Source organism: Acanthochromis polyacanthus, chromosome 4 (assembly GCF_021347895.1).
Source record: "Acanthochromis polyacanthus isolate Apoly-LR-REF ecotype Palm Island chromosome 4, KAUST_Apoly_ChrSc, whole genome shotgun sequence".
Lineage (NCBI taxonomy): Eukaryota > Metazoa > Chordata > Actinopteri > Pomacentridae > Acanthochromis > Acanthochromis polyacanthus.
The window spans coordinates 36,607,530-36,625,085 of NC_067116.1; the positions used below are offsets into that span (position 1 = coordinate 36,607,530).

General features: G+C 43.2%; 3 protein-coding genes across 3 annotated transcripts in view; 2 read left to right on the top strand and 1 right to left on the bottom strand.

Annotated features, from left to right (window-relative positions):
• The window catches only part of LOC110952305 (importin-13-like), a 435,553-nt gene that overhangs the window by 279,515 nt on the left and 138,482 nt on the right, over window positions 1-17,556 (top strand). The gene's annotated exons all lie outside the window — the stretch shown is intronic.
• Window positions 242-10,749, top strand: zyg11 (zyg-11 family member, cell cycle regulator). Its single transcript, XM_022195816.2, has 18 exons — window positions 242-469; window positions 570-735; window positions 1,521-1,732; window positions 1,819-2,136; window positions 2,271-2,384; window positions 2,488-2,604; window positions 3,204-3,344; window positions 3,579-3,755; window positions 5,155-5,219; window positions 5,395-5,494; window positions 5,590-5,640; window positions 5,739-5,900; window positions 6,111-6,158; window positions 6,246-6,443; window positions 6,537-6,589; window positions 7,075-7,172; window positions 8,563-8,763; window positions 8,846-10,749. The coding sequence occupies exons 1-17, from the start codon at window positions 440-442 to the stop codon at window positions 8,751-8,753; spliced, it is 2,241 nt and encodes a 746-aa protein (XP_022051508.1). The 5' UTR covers window positions 242-439; the 3' UTR covers window positions 8,754-8,763; window positions 8,846-10,749.
• On the bottom strand, window positions 10,752-17,324 carry echdc2 (enoyl CoA hydratase domain containing 2). The gene is made up of 11 exons (XM_022195817.2): window positions 17,006-17,324; window positions 15,714-15,781; window positions 15,149-15,236; window positions 14,988-15,074; window positions 14,812-14,904; window positions 13,070-13,126; window positions 12,897-12,959; window positions 12,683-12,807; window positions 11,501-11,551; window positions 11,359-11,406; window positions 10,752-11,144 (listed from the first exon to the last, which is right to left on the bottom strand). The coding sequence occupies exons 1-11, from the start codon at window positions 17,232-17,234 to the stop codon at window positions 11,067-11,069; spliced, it is 987 nt and encodes a 328-aa protein (XP_022051509.2). The 5' UTR covers window positions 17,235-17,324; the 3' UTR covers window positions 10,752-11,066.

A 17,556-nucleotide genomic window follows, 5' to 3' on the forward strand; every position in this document is an offset into this window, starting at 1 on the left:
TTCGCTAATGTACTTCCAGTGCTGTGACCTTTGTTTACTGTCTGTCTGCTCGCGCTGGTCAAAAATAGACCTCGCTGTGAAAGCCGTATCCCCCAGCCTGCTTCCTCAGTCCTGCGTTTCGGTCGCTACCGTGCTTTGATCGACATGAATTCCGCCGCATCCGAAAGCTTTGGACGTTTCTGGTCGCAGAGTGATTTTCCACCGCGGAGGAAACAACAAGTGAGCTAGCTAGCTGGTCCCCCGCTAACCGTCGCAGCCCAGCCGTCGTCCTCTCCCGGTTACTGTCACCCCGATTAACCGCCTCGCACTCACCTGCAGGTGGGCACTGATACAAACCGACCTTCTCCTCAGCAAGCTAGCGAGAAATTTTACACTTTTTTTCTGGGTGAAACAGACACCAGTCTCGGTTGGATAAGCTAACACTGTATATTTTTAAACCATGGCTATGGCCTGTAGTTTCCTAAACACGGTAAGTTTCAGATTTTGCTTCAGGTGATGGGTGTGACGCATTTTTATGTTCTCAGTCATAACGCGGAAATCTGTTGCAATAAATCTGCCCTGATTTCTAGGATGAGGCGTCTCCGGCGGCTCTGACAGACCTGTGTCTCACCTATGTGAGTCAGAACCTGGAGTGTTTCTGTGTGAAGCGCCCGGACGGATCTCTGTGCTTCAGGGAGGCTGTGCTCTTCCCGCAGGAGTTAGCGGACCAGCTGCTGGCCAAGATGGCCACTGAAGGTAAACCCGGACCCCAAAGTAGACCTGCAGTGATTAATGGGTTAGTTGGTGATCACCCTGTCACAAGCAAAGGAAGATGATCACCCTCTTTAAAGAGTGGACACTTGTGCTTTACTTAGGTGCTTCAGTTTTGTGTTAGTTGGAGTTCACCATGTCACAGCATCACTTGTTACCCCTCTCTGAAGTGTGGGTGCTTGAGTTTATGGTTTCAATTTTCTGTTGCATTTTAAAAGAGCTACAATGATTAAGCGATTGATCAATTAATCTGTTAATTGGAGTTCACTATGTCACAGGAATAAGGAGCTTATTACATCCCTTTGAACCCTCTCCGAAGTGTGGGTACTTGCGTGTTGTTTAGGTGTTTCAATATTCTGTTACATTTTACAAGAGCTGCAGCGATTTCAAAAGTGTGGCGTTATAGGCTTTTGGCTTGCTCTTATTAGTATTATTTTAGTATTTTGCATTTCTCTCATTTTAGAGTTTGATCCTAGAAGTTGTCTTGTTTGTTAGCATTTTATAGTTATTTTCTTTTACAGTTTACTGTCGTTATTTGTGTCCTGATTTATAACAGACATAGCACTTTGGTTCAGTCTGATTGTTTTGAAACTTGGTACAAATTAACTCTGATTTAAGGAAATGTTTGAAATCTGTGAGCTACTTAGTCTGATGGTATGTTGTCACTTAAACCAAATCCCTGCCCTCAGTAAACAGTAGCAGGACTGTGTAAAGCTCAGTCCTGCACATGTCCCATAGATGAACCTTGACATAAGTTCATTCCACTACAGGTCTGCTGAATGACAGCACAGCGGGTGTGTTTCGGAACTGTGAATACTTGCGGCTGAGGAGGGCCTGCATCCGTACAGCGCGGATCTCTGCAGAAGCCTTCCAGAAAGCCCTTTGCCCTCACAGACTGCTGGAGCTGGATGCTGCCAGGGTCAACGCTGACCTGACCATTCCTGACATTCTGCAGGGACTGGCCACCAATAAATACTGCCAGGTAAAGCGAGATGCATGGCAAAATGTGGGACTTAGCTAACCTTTTCTCTTACAATACTGAAGTAATTTTGCTTTTTCCTCAAACAGGAGTCCCTCCAGCGACTTGTCCTAACGGGTCTCACCATGTCGTCGCTGGAGGAACCAATATGGTATCGCTTCAGCTCCCTCCAGGGCCTGCGCTCCCTCTCGCTAGCTAATGTGGACTTCTATGACTCTGGACTGGTGGACGTGTGTTCCCTGCCTCGGTTGGAAAGCCTCGATCTCTCCAACACTTCAGTCACCAACCTGAGCCCCCTGCTGGGCCTGAAGGAGCGGCTGCGTTCGCTGACACTGCACCAGCTCAAAAGGCTGGAGATGAGCACTGCTCAGTTACTGGGGGTCATAGGACAGCTGGATGTGTTGCAGGTTAGTGGAAGGGTGGAGTTGAGTTTGCTGTTGTGTGTGTTTATAGTAAATATGATTCTGTTTATTTATTACACTGTCTCCATGTTTGTTTGTGTCTGTGTTGTTGTGCTGTGTGTGAAACCTTTCCCATTCAGCACCTGGACATTAGTGATGATAAACAGTTTACCTCCGACGTTGCTCGTCAGCTGCTCGGACAGCCGGGGATCCTACCTGCTCTTGTTTCCCTCGATGTGTCAGGGCGGAAACAGGTGGGTGTATGTGTTTGCATGTCTGTATAAGTCAGTTTAATTGCAAATAAAATACATGGATATTTTAAAGTCAAGTTACTCCCTGTATTGGTGAATGTTGTAGGTAACAGATGCAGCTGTGAAGGCTTTTGTCGAGGAGAGACCGGGGATGACCTTTATGGGACTTCTGGCCACAGATGCTGGTTTTTCTGACTTCCTTTCTGGAGATGGAAATCTAAAGGTAGGCAGTAGTACGGTACATATATTAGAATCAGAATCAGAATCAGTTTTATTGCCAAGTAGGTTATTACACTTACAAGGAATTTTCTCTGGTGCTCTTGGTGCAAGTACAGATACATAAAATAAAATTGTAATTAAAGAGATTTAAGAAATATGGTTAAAATAGACAAGGTATGTGCAGTTACTACGCAGTAGTAATTAATATAGTCAACAGAGCTGATTTGCAGTGGCACGGGCAGTGTTTATCAGCGATGCAGCAGAGGGGAAGAAGCTGTTCTTGTGGCGAGAGGTTTTAGTCCTGACGGACCGCAGCCTCCTGCCTGAGGGGAGGGGTTCAAAAAGTTTGTGTCCAGGGTGAGAGGGGTCGGCCAAGTGAAGAGGTGGGCTGGAGGTGTGAGGTGCGGGGATGGGGTCGTCAGCTGACCATTGCCTTTCAAAGCGACAGTAGAACTGTTCAACTGGTTTGCTTGGCGCAGGTCGTTGGTGGAGTGGGGGGGGGCAATGGCTTGTAATTGGTTAACATTAGCATAGAAGAATTAACATAGAACAAAGAGCAATACAATTTTCAGGTTCGTCAAGCTATCTTGTCTGTTTAAACAGGTCACGGGAGAAGCTAACGAGATGCAAATCTGTGAGGCTCTGCGGCGCTACAGTGAGAGGGAAGGTTTTGTGAGAGAAGCTCTGTTTCATTTGTTCAGCCTGACTCATGTCATGGAGAAACCAAGGCCTGACATCCTAAAGGTAAAATCACATTATTCCAGATTTGTTTTGCCTAATCCTAATGAAAACAATGTTATCAGGCTTAACGCACAGAAATGTCTTCTCTTAAGCAGATACTGTGTTTATCTGATAAGCAGAGTATTTAGAATATTGTGTTCAAACCTTATACCTCTACTCTTCCTCTGCACACTTCCAATTCCTCATTCCTCTCATATAGCAGAATATCAATTCCCTTTTCTTGTTATTTTTTCCTAGCTGGTTGTTTTGGGTATGAAGAATCACCCGGCCACTCTAAACGTCCAGCTGGCAGCCAGTGCGTGTGTGTTCAACCTGACGAAGCAGGACCTGGCAGCAGGAATGCCGGTCCGACTGCTGAGTACAGTTACTCAGCTTCTATTGGAGGCCATGAGGACTTTTCCCAACCACCAACAGGTACCTTCATGCCTGCACTGCTCTTGCTTAGTCATAAAAAGCTCGTCAAAACAATGGCGTCATTTCGCAAACTCCATATACAAGATTCCCACCACTACACACTACCAGAACTTCAGATACTTCGTCATACTTTTTTAGGTGCTTTATAAGCAGATTTTTTTTTGGCCTCCAGTTTATATATTTATCATTTAAGCTCATAACCTGCTTGTGCACATAAATATACATCAAAATGTGTATACTCTATCTGTGTTAACTAGAAATGCAAGATACTGGACTTCTGTTGATATATTTTTCAACTGGTTTTTGCTAATTCAACTTAGCTGCAGAGAATACTGGCTTTGCAGTGGAATCAACATATTATTATTACTAGTAGTAGCATTAGTAGTAAATGTGATGCTTTTCAAATATACACATTCACTGGGAAAAATAAGAAAACCTCAACTTATACTTAGACTCTAAATTGCTGACTTTTCAAGGTGCTGTGTTAGTGTGAAACATTTGAGAGAAGAAATAAAGAGTTTGCCTCTCTGTCTGTTTTCAACCTGAAAATGTTGATGATTTGGGGAACTTGCCACAACCACAAAAAGCAGCTTCCCTTTTTTGTTTTCTTTTGAGGAAAAAAGCTTTCATAAAATTGTGCAGTGGAATACCAATAAATGCTTTGTTACGGTAATAAAATAAAATAAAAAAAGCAGGGCTCTGGTCAAAAATGGAGAAGTGACACACACAGTGATAACAAGGGCTGGACCCGAATATCCCCAATATCCGAATATTCTTTCGCTACGGCGGTATCCAGAGATTAATTTAAATTTTGGTGTCCGAATATTCGCCCACCCACTTCGTTGCATAAATACAAGACAAGATGCTGAAGACCTCTGCTGTTTGGGAATTCTTCAGTTTAACTGAAGACAAAACAAAGGCAAGTGGTTTCTGACCAGACAAACGGATCCGAATATTCGCGCCGTCTCTGCCACAACCGCCCCCGCCCCCACCCTCCCGAATATTCGGAGGCCAGAAACCACTATTTGGGCCAGCCCTAGTGATAACGGCGTGTAATTAATACTTACAATACTAGAATTTGTATTTATAAATAGTATGTTAATGCTATATATATGTATATATATATATATATATATATATATATATATATATATCATTTATACATTTTTCTTTCAATAATTTGGGTGCAAGAACAGCATGTACAATCCTACCTTCCAGAAGTGAGACAAAACTATTTTTGTGTTTCATAATGTGTCTTTACACACATTCTACTGGGTCACTGTAACTGCAAGAAACTGATAAGTGGAGGGAAAGAACTGTACGTTAACAGACCATGTGAGGACACTGCAGTCTGACATTTTTCAGCCTCTACAATGACGTCTGTTTTCTCCTTCTACAGCTTCAGAAGAACTGCCTGCTGTCTCTGTGCAGCGATCGCATTTTGCAGGAGGTTCCATTCAACAGGTGAGAAACACGCATTTTATGAAGCAAATTTCAAATCGACTTTATATACATATTCATTAGGAACACAAAACAAAAAATCCAATCTGTAAATGTGCCTCAACGTGAGCAAACCAGGAACCTTTAACTGTTGTCAGGAAGATTTACAGTACAAATGTTTTGCTTCCTTGTTGACAAGGTTTGAAGCTGCCAAACTGGTGATGCAGTGGCTCTGCAACCATGAAGACCAGAACATGCAGAGGATGGCTGTAGCTATCATTTCCATCCTGGCAGCTAAGGTATATTTTGTGTGGTATTACTATCACATGCATTGTTACTCATGCGATATGTTTGCTGGGTTATTCTCAAACACGGTGACGTTTGCTTTTTGCAGTTGTCCACAGAGCAGACGGCCCAGCTGGGGGCAGAGCTGTTCATAGTGAAGGTAGGTTTCACTCTAGAGCTGAATACTCTCTGCCTTTGCTAATTTACAAAAAAAAAAAGACATGTTTTTGTTATAAATACACTCTGTCCGCCCTGCAGCAACTGCTCCACATTGTGCGTCAGAAGGCCACACAGGGAGTGGTGGACGCCACGCTCAAATTTACACTGAGTGCACTCTGGAACCTCACGGATGAATCACCGACAACCTGCCGCCATTTTATCGAGAACCAGGGTCTGGACTTGTTCATTAAAGTTCTAGAGGTACCCAGAATTGTCAGCGTGGACGTCGTGTACATGAACAGTCAACGCCACATACAGAACAGCTTCCAGCAGATTTCTATAGGAGTTAATCATCGCACTTAATCATGTGTTGCTCAGTATCAGTACACATGCCTGTGAGGCGGCTGACTCACTGTTGTTTTGTGTCCATACCTCCACCCCCTCCCCCTCCTTCCTCACCCGTCTCTGCAGTCGTTCCCCAGTGAATCTTCTATTCAGCAGAAGGTTCTCGGTCTTCTGGTGAGTTTTTTTTCTTTACCCTTTAAAAAAAGCAGAATTTTGAATAAATGAACAAAATGAACTCACAGTTCTCCTTTTGCGGTGTAGAACAACATAGCAGAGGTTGGAGAGCTGCATGAAGAGCTGATGGTGCAGGGCTTTCTGGACCACATCAAGACTCTGCTGCACAGCCCCGAGGTGGAGGTCAGCTACTTCGCCGCAGGCATCCTCGCACATCTGACGTCACGAGGAGAGGAGGCCTGGACGCTCAGCCCTAATCTCCGCTCTTCACTGCTTGAACAGCTAGTAAGAATAAGCAATGCTGCTTCTACCTTGTGCACAGAAATACACCGTTATTTGAAACGTCGCTTTGAGTGTGACTCATTTGTCTGTCTTCAGCATGCTGTCATTATGAAGTGGCCCCCGCCTGAGTGTGAAATGGTGGCCTACAGGTGAGACACAGCTTGACTACAATAATTATAGAACAAGGGAGCAGTCACAATGACAGCACAGACTTTCAGACTTAATGACTGTAGCCTGATTCAGCTGTTAAATGTGACATTTTCACCATTTCAAATATGTACATAAAATCTCTTACAACAAAAAAAACAAGTGGCGGTTTTGTGATGCTAATTAGACTTAACTTTCTAGCTTTTATGTTGCGTTTCTGTCAGAATGGCGTCAAAGAAAACATAACACAAATGAACCTTTCAGTGTCTGAGTTAGTGCAGGAATGATTTAGGGTCTCTAACATGCATTCAGGTTACACATTTTAAGGAGGCAACTTGAAAACAAGCCTGCAAAATGTCTTTAGAATTCTGACTATACTTTGTGTAATCTGGTGTCAGAACATACATTTCTAAGAAGGCTGCAGATGTTGACTCAAATCTTCAAACATGACATGGTCGATAAATTGTCATTGTCTCTCCTTGTTTAGGTCATTTAACCCCTTCTTTCCCTTACTGGAGTGCTTTCATACCCCTGGTGTCCAGCTGTGGGCAGCCTGGGCCATGCAACACGTCTGCAGCAAGAATGGTGAGACACAGATCCAGTCGTCAACCAAAGCTCACTTACACTTGTAAAGACCATGCATATATCGTAGGAATGGTTATTTTTTTGTTACGGAATCATTGAAATCCATGCATCAAAAACATACACACAGCAATTTGAATTGTCAGTTTTGGTGATGTTAATTTGTGGTGTTAGGTTAATTTCAAAGATACCTCAGATCCCAAAGCCAACAATGCAAACCTTTGTATAGATGTATAAGTCTAAGTTCTGTGGTCAGATAAGACAAAAGATGAGCTGTTCGGCTACAATAAATAGAATTCTGCTCATGCTCAGCAGCTGTTTTTTTCTTTTTCTTTTTTTAAACAATCTGTTTTATTGATTTTCTTCACAGTAAGCATGTACAATCACAGATTTAAATTTAATCAGAAACAACGAAAGAAAGAAAGAAAGAAACAAGAAATAACAATGCTCCACTCCCACCCCCCACCGGCTGGCACCCATTACCCGTAGTTGGCTGGACACGTAGCCTGTAAACGGGTTAGTTTAAAAAAAAAAAAAGTAAAGCGGAAGCAAAACATGTTAAACAAAGACTGTAATAAAAGAATACAGACAGAAGTGACAATATCAACCGTAATGATATTAGCAAAAAGAATAAAGATATAATAAATAAAAAGAGTAATAAAGAAAAACAGATAAAAAAAACAATCGTGTACATTCAACTCACAGTGATCTGGCAGGCTGTACTTTTTACATATGACATGAAGGGATTCCACATTCTCTCAAAACAGACATCTTTCCCTTTCAGAGTTAGCCTAATCTTCTCAGCAGCTGTTTTTTCCAGCAGTAGAACTGGTGCTTTACACAAAGTAAATGGAATAATAAAGGAGGAGGAATGCCTCTACATTCTTCAGCCAGAAGGTTGAATCATGAACACAGGTGGATGTTCCAACAAGACAGTGACCCCAAACACGCATCATAAATGGTCAAGAAATGGCTAAATAAGGCTAGAATTAGGGTTTAAGACTGGCCTTAGGCACTTTTGGTAGCCTAACTGAGGTGAAAATGGGGAAAATATCTGAATTTCTGCATGTGTATTTTTGAACCAGTAGATTTCGTCATATTTCTAGAAGACCTGTTAAGGAACCAAAATGCATAGCTGTGTTTTTTACTGACAAAGATGCATGTCTGTCAGTGATTCAATCAGAGACAATTAAGAGTTGTAAGAGTCACTGGATAGTCAAGACTGCCATTATGCTCTGTAGTGTAAAGTGTATGCAAACTTTTGGTCACGGCTGTATGAGCACATGCAAATCTTAATGTTCTTCTACTTTCATCAGTTTGCCCGTTTTATTGATGCCCTGTGATTCACTTACCCAAACCGCTGATCCACGTGGCATTGCATTGTTGTCTGCAGCTTCTCGCTACTGCAGCATGTTGTTAGAGGAGGGCGGCCTGCAGCAGCTGGAGCGCGTTCACGCACACCCACAGACCCACCAAGACGTCAAACTGCTGGCTGAGAGCATTCTGGACAGTCTGCAGCGGCACAGAGCCCGAACCGGCCAGCTGGCGCACACTAACACAAGTCGCCGCCCGCCGCCACAGTAGCCTCACAAAGGTAAAAGCACACAGCAGCCGTTTGCTAGCTCAGCCACACAACGGTCGGACGTTTTTCATCCTTTTGCGTTTGCCTTTTTCAGAAAACGAGGCTCACAGATCAAGAACAGGACGCAAAGCTGGTTCCCATCGTGGGCGAGGTGAAGTGGGAGGAAGTTGTATGTGTGCGTGTGAATGCACAAACACGCACGAGAATCCCTAGAAAGTAAACGGAGAATAGGAGAGAGACAATGCAATTCTTTGCACACACTAACCTTATTTATTTTTTAAAAGTATTTCTGTGTGCTAATTCTGTGACATATGAAAAAAATTCAATTATGACAAGCTGTATCTCAGCACTGAGTTTGTGTTTGTGCTCGCTCTCGCCAGCCTGACTTTGGCATCAAGTTGATTTTCGTACCAAAAACATGCCAGTGCACAATTACAAGTCTCAGTCTGGGATTGAACCTCCCACAGCTCAGCTCTAGTGAGGGTCAACGCCCTGCGGCCCTCGTACGTTGAGTGCTCGTTAAATATACGCATGACGCTGCCGTGAGCTCAAGCATGCTGGAGTTTGTCTGAATGCTTGTACTGTTCATTTTAGGAATGCCTGCTTGGTTGTTTATATCAGTGCTCTGTTCACTGAAACCCACGCCTCTGGGTCTGCAATACTACTGTTGCTCTCCTCCTCATTTCGTCTTTTATCAGCTGATGCCTTTGATTTGATGTGACCAGACACTTGCCAAGGGTGTGTTCAGCAGCTTCCAATGTTCCAAACATTACAGACGAAAACAGAAATTATACAGACAGAGAATCTCGAGTTCATTTTACTTTCTTAACATCAGGCAGCACTAAATCTGTATCAGTGGCAAAACCTGCAGTGCAGAACGCTCCAGAGTAGAATTATCGTGATAAGTTGGCAGCCATTTACGCCTGGTAAAGTGCAAAAGTAAAAACACAAGTGGCAATAATGAGGTGTCCAGCAGAGTCATGATAGATGCACGTTTGTACTGAGTCACATCTGTTTTCTCTTTGAGAAACTTGTGTATATATGGGTGTGTTTGCTACGCGTCCGAGTGTCTTAAAGACAGAGGCAGCACTTTGGTGTGAGCATGTGTGTATGTACGTCTGTACAAGTAGCTGCATCTTACAGAGTGTGTGTAATTTGTACATTATAGAAAATGAGGGTGAAATAGTAATTGTTCAGGACCGGTTGAATTGGTTGCATGGAAAGTATTCTGTTGTATGCTCATTTGTTTTGTTTTTCAGTTATTATAATAAAGAACAAAAGGGGAAAAAATCCTTTCACTCAGAGAGCAAGTCGAAATGTTTTAGATGTTTCAGGGCATTTCTCTGTGTTCTAAAATGACCGACCATTCTACATGATGCCATCTACCAGGTACACTTCTGTTCTCTAGAGAAGCCACATCTCCCTTGTTTAGCTCTGATGAAGGCCCCTATCACCATTTTCTATGCAATTAAGACCAACTTCACTTTTACAAACTGCTGTCAAACCCCCGATTCAACAATGAAAACACTTTCAAATATATAAATGGAGTATAGTAGCAAGGATACCAATGACAGGTCTGCAGATTTCCATATATAACATGTATGGTAATGGAAATGTATTTCAGATTTTGGGCTACAAAATGGTACTTAAACATTCATCATGCCATCTGTTAAATGATTTATTGTTTCTATAAATCAGTTGTTGTTGACAGTGAGCTTGATAATTACACGTTTCCCAGACAGATCATCAGTTTCAACAAGGAGAAATAGTAATGGAAGAGTTATTTCTGTCACTCCTTATATGTTGGATTGTTTAGTGGAGCTCCTGAACGTCGCCCTGGAGAAAGGCCAGTTTGATGTTTTTTTCCACAAGAATTGAATAAAAAAGGCAGATGGAAATAGTCAAGATGCTGTACGTCTGCCATGACCGTGCCATGTTGCTGCTCAGAGTCACACTTTCAAGTTTGGAAATAAAGAATGTACATTGCCATAACCTGGAGATGGTGCTTGTGTTGCCTTTTTATTCCAAATATGACAATTTGATCACATAAAACAAAAGAAGCACAAACAGTTCACTTTAAAAATCTTTGTCATTTTCACTGTTGCATCAAACAAAAATCAGCTCTTGTCCTGGAGATCATCACAAACACTGATCCACTGAGCGCTCACACTGGCCTTAACTAACTTACCGACGCTGGCTGGGAGGCGCACAGACAATCAATAGGTGTTAATTGTTTATTTGGCGCGAGGTTACAGAGCAGCAGCATGCATCTGTCCTGGCACATTAGAGTGACCGATCCAGCAGCTCAATAGAGTTTATTCCCCAGTGTACTGTGGAGCTCTCTTCTCTATGAAGGCTGCCATCCCCTCCTGCCGGTCCCGTGTGGGGATGACCTGAAAAGAGAGGGCAAGTGGGGAGATGATGTGATTACACCAGAGAGTGAATGTCAAAGATGAACTCAACTGCAATTCAAAGTACTGCCTCTAGTTGAAATTTTATGAGGAAAAAAAGTAGCACTATCTTGAGGTTTTCTTAGAAATTAGGTTAAAAGGAAAATCCTAACCTACAAAAATCATGCAAAACTGCAGTGAGAGTGTTTGGTCTTACCCGAGCATAACACATCCTCTCTATTGCCATTGCTGAGCTAATGTCAACCTGGAAGAGGCAGATTACAGTCAGTGCTGCGGTCACCGATGTAATGAATGTTTTTCAAATAAAAAAAAATCAAGATCGATGAATCACAGTGTACCTCGACGCCTTTATTCATCGCCTCTTTTGCCATCCGCACTGCAATAGGAGCCTGGAAAAGACAAATAAAAGTGAGTTAGTACTGATCAGATGCTATCCACCGATCAGCCAAAGCATTAAAACCACCGACAGGTGAAGCAAATACCAGTTATAATCTTGCATGTGCAACTTTCTATTAGGAAATCTGGAGTCCTGGCATTCATGTGGATGAATATGTACACATATCACCCATCTAACCATTGCTGCAGAATAAGAGCACCTATCTATGGACAGCATGCCCTGCTACGTCACAAATACTGTTCAGGAGGAGCGCGAGGAACACAAACAAGAGCCGAGGTGTTGACCCAGCCTTCAAACCTCCCAGATCCCAAAGCGACTGAGCATCCTCCAGATGCACCGAAACAAGTTTAATTCACGGAGACTAGATCCCACAACCCCGCAGGATCTAAAGGAGACCAGACACCACAGGAAACCCCGAGAAGTCCCATGGCCAAGTGGGTCTGATCTGTTTGGGCGGCACGGGAGACACCAATACAATATTTGTCCGGCGGTTTTAATTTTGTGGCTGGAATTTAACCAAAGTTAAGCATATCTGGCACAAGCTCGACTCATTCTTAAGGATGTTGCAGCCTTTGCAGAACAGAATGTGACCACTGTTTTTTTTCTGTCTGTTGGCAGCCCTCCAGCCTTAGGAAATGTATTATTAAATTACTGGAGAATCCTTTTAAAATGTGCACAAATTAACCTGTAAGAACTCCATATGCATCAGTCAACTGGACAGACTACTTCTTATAATCCTACAGGTTTTTCCAGGAAGCCGAGAGAAAAATCTAAGAGCTCACACAGCCTATTATTCTCCACCGTGCTTTCATTTAGCACAAACTCCCATCAGTCATTCAACCTGAGCCGGCGTCTGCGGATGTGTGTGTGTGAATGTGTGTGTGATGCTATTTGTGGTCCATTTCTCCACTTGACTGCCACTCCGGCCCTGGCGACCGCGGGCATCTGAACTGGAGTGAAAGATATGTGGAACGACAGAGGCCTGGAGAGAGGAGGGAGAGGTGGAAAGAAAACACCAGGATGGGAGGCAATGACAAGCAGAAGAGGAGCTCAGGAAGAGGTAAAAGAGCAGATCTCCCACCTGAAGGAGGCATGAAAAAAAAAAGAGGGTTTGTACTCTAACCTGGGGCAGTATCTCTCTGGCCAGGCTGAGTGCTTCTCTGTAGGCAGCATCTCCTGTCTGGTTCTGGTCCACAGCTCTGTTCACAAGCCCTATCTCCAGCGCCGTCTGCCCTCCCACACGTTTACCTGATAACACACAGAACCTCCATAAGCATCCTGTGCCGCCTATATATCCATATGTCAGCGTTTATGTTTTGTTTTTTCTGTAACACCACCTGTGAAGATGAGCTCTTTGGCCAGAGCGAGGCCGACCATCCTCGGCAGGCGCTGACTGCCCCCTGCAGGACAAAAACCAGGTGAAGGTCAACTTCTCACAGCTGCTTTGTCTCTCTATTCAGACACTCTAGTGCAGTGGCAGGGTCATATGTGTGACCTCTGAGCGCCTTACCCGCCCCTGGGAGCAGCCCCCGTGTCGTCTCAATAAGACCCATCTGTGCCGAACGTGCTGAAACACACACACACACACACACACACACACACACACAGAGGACAGTTGAAGGTCTGAGCTGCTGAGTGCCGTTGAAGCTGTGGAGGGTAAAGTCTGACTGATGCTTCTGTCAGAGCATTAGGCGCAAACACCTGCTCGCCGAGCCCATCAGCGCTCAGCCAATCGCAGAGCTGCCTCGCCTAATGTAACCAATCACAGGCAGATTAATCTAGACGAGCAGCTGGGCAGATGTGTCTGACGTCATAGGCGATCATTAGTCCCCGAGCTCATCAGCAGATCATTAGTTTTATCTGTGATAACGGCAACTTCTCCGAAAGAACAAAAGACTGTACAGCATTTCTATATCATTTGTACATTAATCACAACATAAAGTTTCCTCTTTAATTTTCCCTATGCTGCTTTAAGATACTTAGAAGCGTGTTATTCCACACCGACAGTAACAGAACACATTTTGTATCATTTTCTCCCGGTTCTTCATGGGAGATAATTAAAGTGAATGAAATGTTAATGCAAAGACTTTTAATAGCAACAATATTCAATCAAATGAAAACAGTAAATGTGTTGCATGCATCACTTTATACACACATTTCTTCATCTTTTCAGTGAATTAAATTACAATCACATTTATTATTAATAACAAACGACTCAAAAACCTGTCAAGAAGGCTGCAATAAGCACTTCTATCTTGAAACTTGAAACCATTTCCAGTGAAAATCATGTGTTTTTTTCCCTTGCTAATATGCCCATAAGGTGTTTTTTTTACATGCTGGAAGACATACTATTTATCGAAAATAACAAATCAATGCCATGGCTGGGCATTTCCACCTTAAAACAGCAGTGTATGATGGTTTCAAAAACATAGATGTAGACTTGTGGAGTGTCATAAGTAAGAAAAACGAAGGAATCAATCCTGATAGAACTTTCTACATCACTATTCTCCTTCAGAATTGGCTTCTAGGTCAAATATAGGGTGGGATCACTCTAATATAACAACTCGCAACTCGTGAGTCATAGGTGAGCTGGTGTGCTCCAGCTTCAGCAAGCAGGAAGATGTGGATGGAAAGACATCAGTGATTGGTGTCATCGAGCTGAAGCAACCACGTAGAGCCATTTTAAGGCAAGAGGAAGATATTTTCATGGAAAAAAAATCTAAATATGTAACTTTGATAAACGGAGATGAGTTTTTAGAACTTAAATCAATGAACAGAGAGTGACTTACTGTGTTGCTTCATCACTAGTTGCAGATATCTATAAAAGCTGTGAGAAGTGCAATAACAATTCAAAACATTGCAGTTTTTAGGGTCCTGAAGATGTAGAGCTCTCCAACATTTCACAGGAACAAACTGATTTGATCAAACGCTTTGTGACCCTTCTGAATATTTCTTGCGACCCAACTGGGGGGTCTTGACACCCAGATTGAGACACGCCGCTCTAATCCACACTGATGCAATGAGGGAGTTGTCAGTGCAGAGAAATGGCCCTAAGTGGGAGCCACAAACCCTCCACCAGCCTGTTTAGACTCAAGCGTTGATCTGATCTGACTGGACTGGAGACAGCTGTGAAGAGAACATGACATCCCCTTTCTAACCTCATTAACGTCACCTGAAGGAAGAAAGAATATGTTGCGTGAATCAGACTTCTCCAGCTCAGGGTTGATAGGAGGAGGTTCGGGAGACGCTCACCAGCAGTGCGAAGGTCACAGGCCAACGCTAGCTCCAGTCCTCCTCCCAGGGCGGCGCCGTCCATCGCTGCGATGGTCGGCGTGGGCAACGAAGCTGCCGAAGCGTCCCGAGAAAAAAAGGCAAGATGAATAATCATTCAATCATCCATCCATCCATCCATCCATCCTCTTTCTTACCTATTTGAGTCATGAGGGACCGCAGGCCATGAACAAACAGGTCAGACTCTGAGTTATTCATCAGAGCTCTCTCTTTTAAATCAGCACCTAAACAGACAACACAACATTAACACACACTTTGATCAGGAGTTCAGGTTTCAGATGTAGCAGAAATCACTCACCGGCACAGAAAACTCCTGGCACCAAACTCCTGAAGACAACCACACGAACCGCTGAGTCATTGGACAGAGTGGACACCAGCTCCCTCATCTGCACACAAACACACACCGAGTCTCAATCAGTGCAGCGTGTGTGTGTGTGTGTGTGTGTGTGTGTGTGTGTGTGTGTGTGTGTGTGTGTGTGTGTGTGTGTTCTTGTACTTGCTACATGGTGAGTACCATTTTCTGCATTTAACTATCAAAGTGAGGACATTTTTACAAAGTGAGGACATTTTGGCCGGTCCTCACTTTGAAACAGCCATGTTTGAGGGTGAAGACTTGTTTTTAGAGAACAGGTATGAATTGAGGTTTGGTTAGGGTTAGGGTAAGGATTAGGGTTAGGCGATCAGTTGTGATGGTTAAGGTTAGGGTAAGGCTCTAGGAAATGCATTACGCCTATGGATGTCCTCACTAAGATAGAAGTACAAACATGTGTGTGTGTGTGTGTGTGTGTGTGTGTGTGTGTGTGTGTGTGTGTGTGTGTGTGTGTGTGTGTGTGTGTGTGTGTGTGGCGCAGACGTCGGCTCACCCGTGACACAAAAACATGTCCGAGAGCGTTTCTTGCTTTGTGTCGGCACATCAACACCTCCACTATGCCTGAGAAAAAGAAAACAGAAAGGGCAGCGGTAGAATAGAATAGAATAGAATAGAATAGAACAGAATAGAATAGAATAGAATAGAGAGCATTTATTGTCACTGTAATGTGCAAAATACAAAATTAGGAGCACTACTGTTGTCTTGATGTACTTATTTTGCAGCTGTCTGCAATCAATTCAGCATTAAAACTGTGTAATTACTACTTCCTATTGACAAAATAATTGAGAATAAGACTAATTTCCCCCTTTTCAGTTTTCATACAGACAGCAGAGATAGACAGAAAACACGGGGAAAGACAGCAGAGGAACGACATGCACTGGTTCCAGGCTGGTCAGGAACATCTTGACTGCCAGAATTTGCTTCTTTTCCTTGTCCTATAATTCAACATCTCGGTGTCTTGAGCCACAATCAGACGTGGGATACAAATCAGTCTGTTGAAGTGGTAGCATTCTGTAACTCGGATGTAAGTCACTTTTGTATTAATACTTATCCAGACACATGCAAAACAGTGGCACAGAGAGCCACGGTATAATATTTGTAAGTAGCACAAAACTGGAGTTAAGTTTTATCTTCACAGACATTTCAGTTTATAATAGATGCAAAATTGTAGGACATTTGGAGTGTTGTCTCTCTATGTTTTTCTCTCTTACTTCACCCTCACCCCCAGCCAGTTAAGGCAAATGTCTGCCCTGCCTGAGCCTGGTTCTGCTAGAATTTTATTCCAGTATGAGGTGAATTTTCCTTCCCAATGTCACCAAAGAGCTTTCTACAGGGGAAGCATTTGGATTTGTTGAGCTTCTCTGTATTACATACTATTATAAGATCTTTATCCTGGGCATGTAAAATGTCCTGAGCTGCTGCATTTCCGTAAAAGTTTTCATTCTTATTTAGTTTTTTTTTTAATTAGAAAGACTGTAGAGGAAGTATTGTTGGTCAAAATCTAAGCTTCCGGTACCGAAACTAGCCTGATCTAATATTATTTCCCCACAGAATTAAACAGGTTTAATCAACACAAATGCCTTTGTTGATATTAATCTGGAAATATCATCACGGGTGGGAGAACAGCCTCTTCTTTCTGAGTTAGTCAGCACACACAGACACTTGACATTTACACGAGTTTCATGTTTTATCAGATGGCTGGCTGTGAGGTGTCTGTATTTATAAACCAAATCCTTGTTGGTATACAACTGAACAATGTTGAATTGCTCTTAAATGTGTCCATACCGTCGTCTTTGCCCTCTAACCGCTTCAAATCCACCTCTACAGGATCTCCAGTCTCTGTGTGCTGCCAGCGGCTCTGTGCGCGACTGTATCCCGTCAGAGAGCCGCTGCAGGCGGGCAGCAGCCACGCTCCGTCCCGGGGGATCAGATAGGAAGTGCGGTTGTGCGTTACAGCCCTGCACCCCAACAGTGAGCACATCGACCCCGATAGTCTGCGAAGGAGAGTCGTCATGCTTGTAGTTTCTTTGCTGTTTAGTTTGCAGGGGCAGGAAGAGCGTCCAAGAGCTGCAGGAAGTTTGCTGCAGGTTTCTTCCTGAGAGGAGGGACTTGGCTGCTTCCCTTCTTTTAAACAGCAGTACCTTTGAAAGTTCAAATCAGAGGAGAAATGAAACAGAGGACATTTGCTTAAAGTATTTTTTATAAATACATTTAAGATACTTGTCTTTTTTTTCAGTATTTCCATTTTATGCGACATATTTTTTTATTCCACTACATCTGACAGCCACCGTAGACACACCTCCTGTCCTTTACCTTTAAATATAGTGATTTTGATT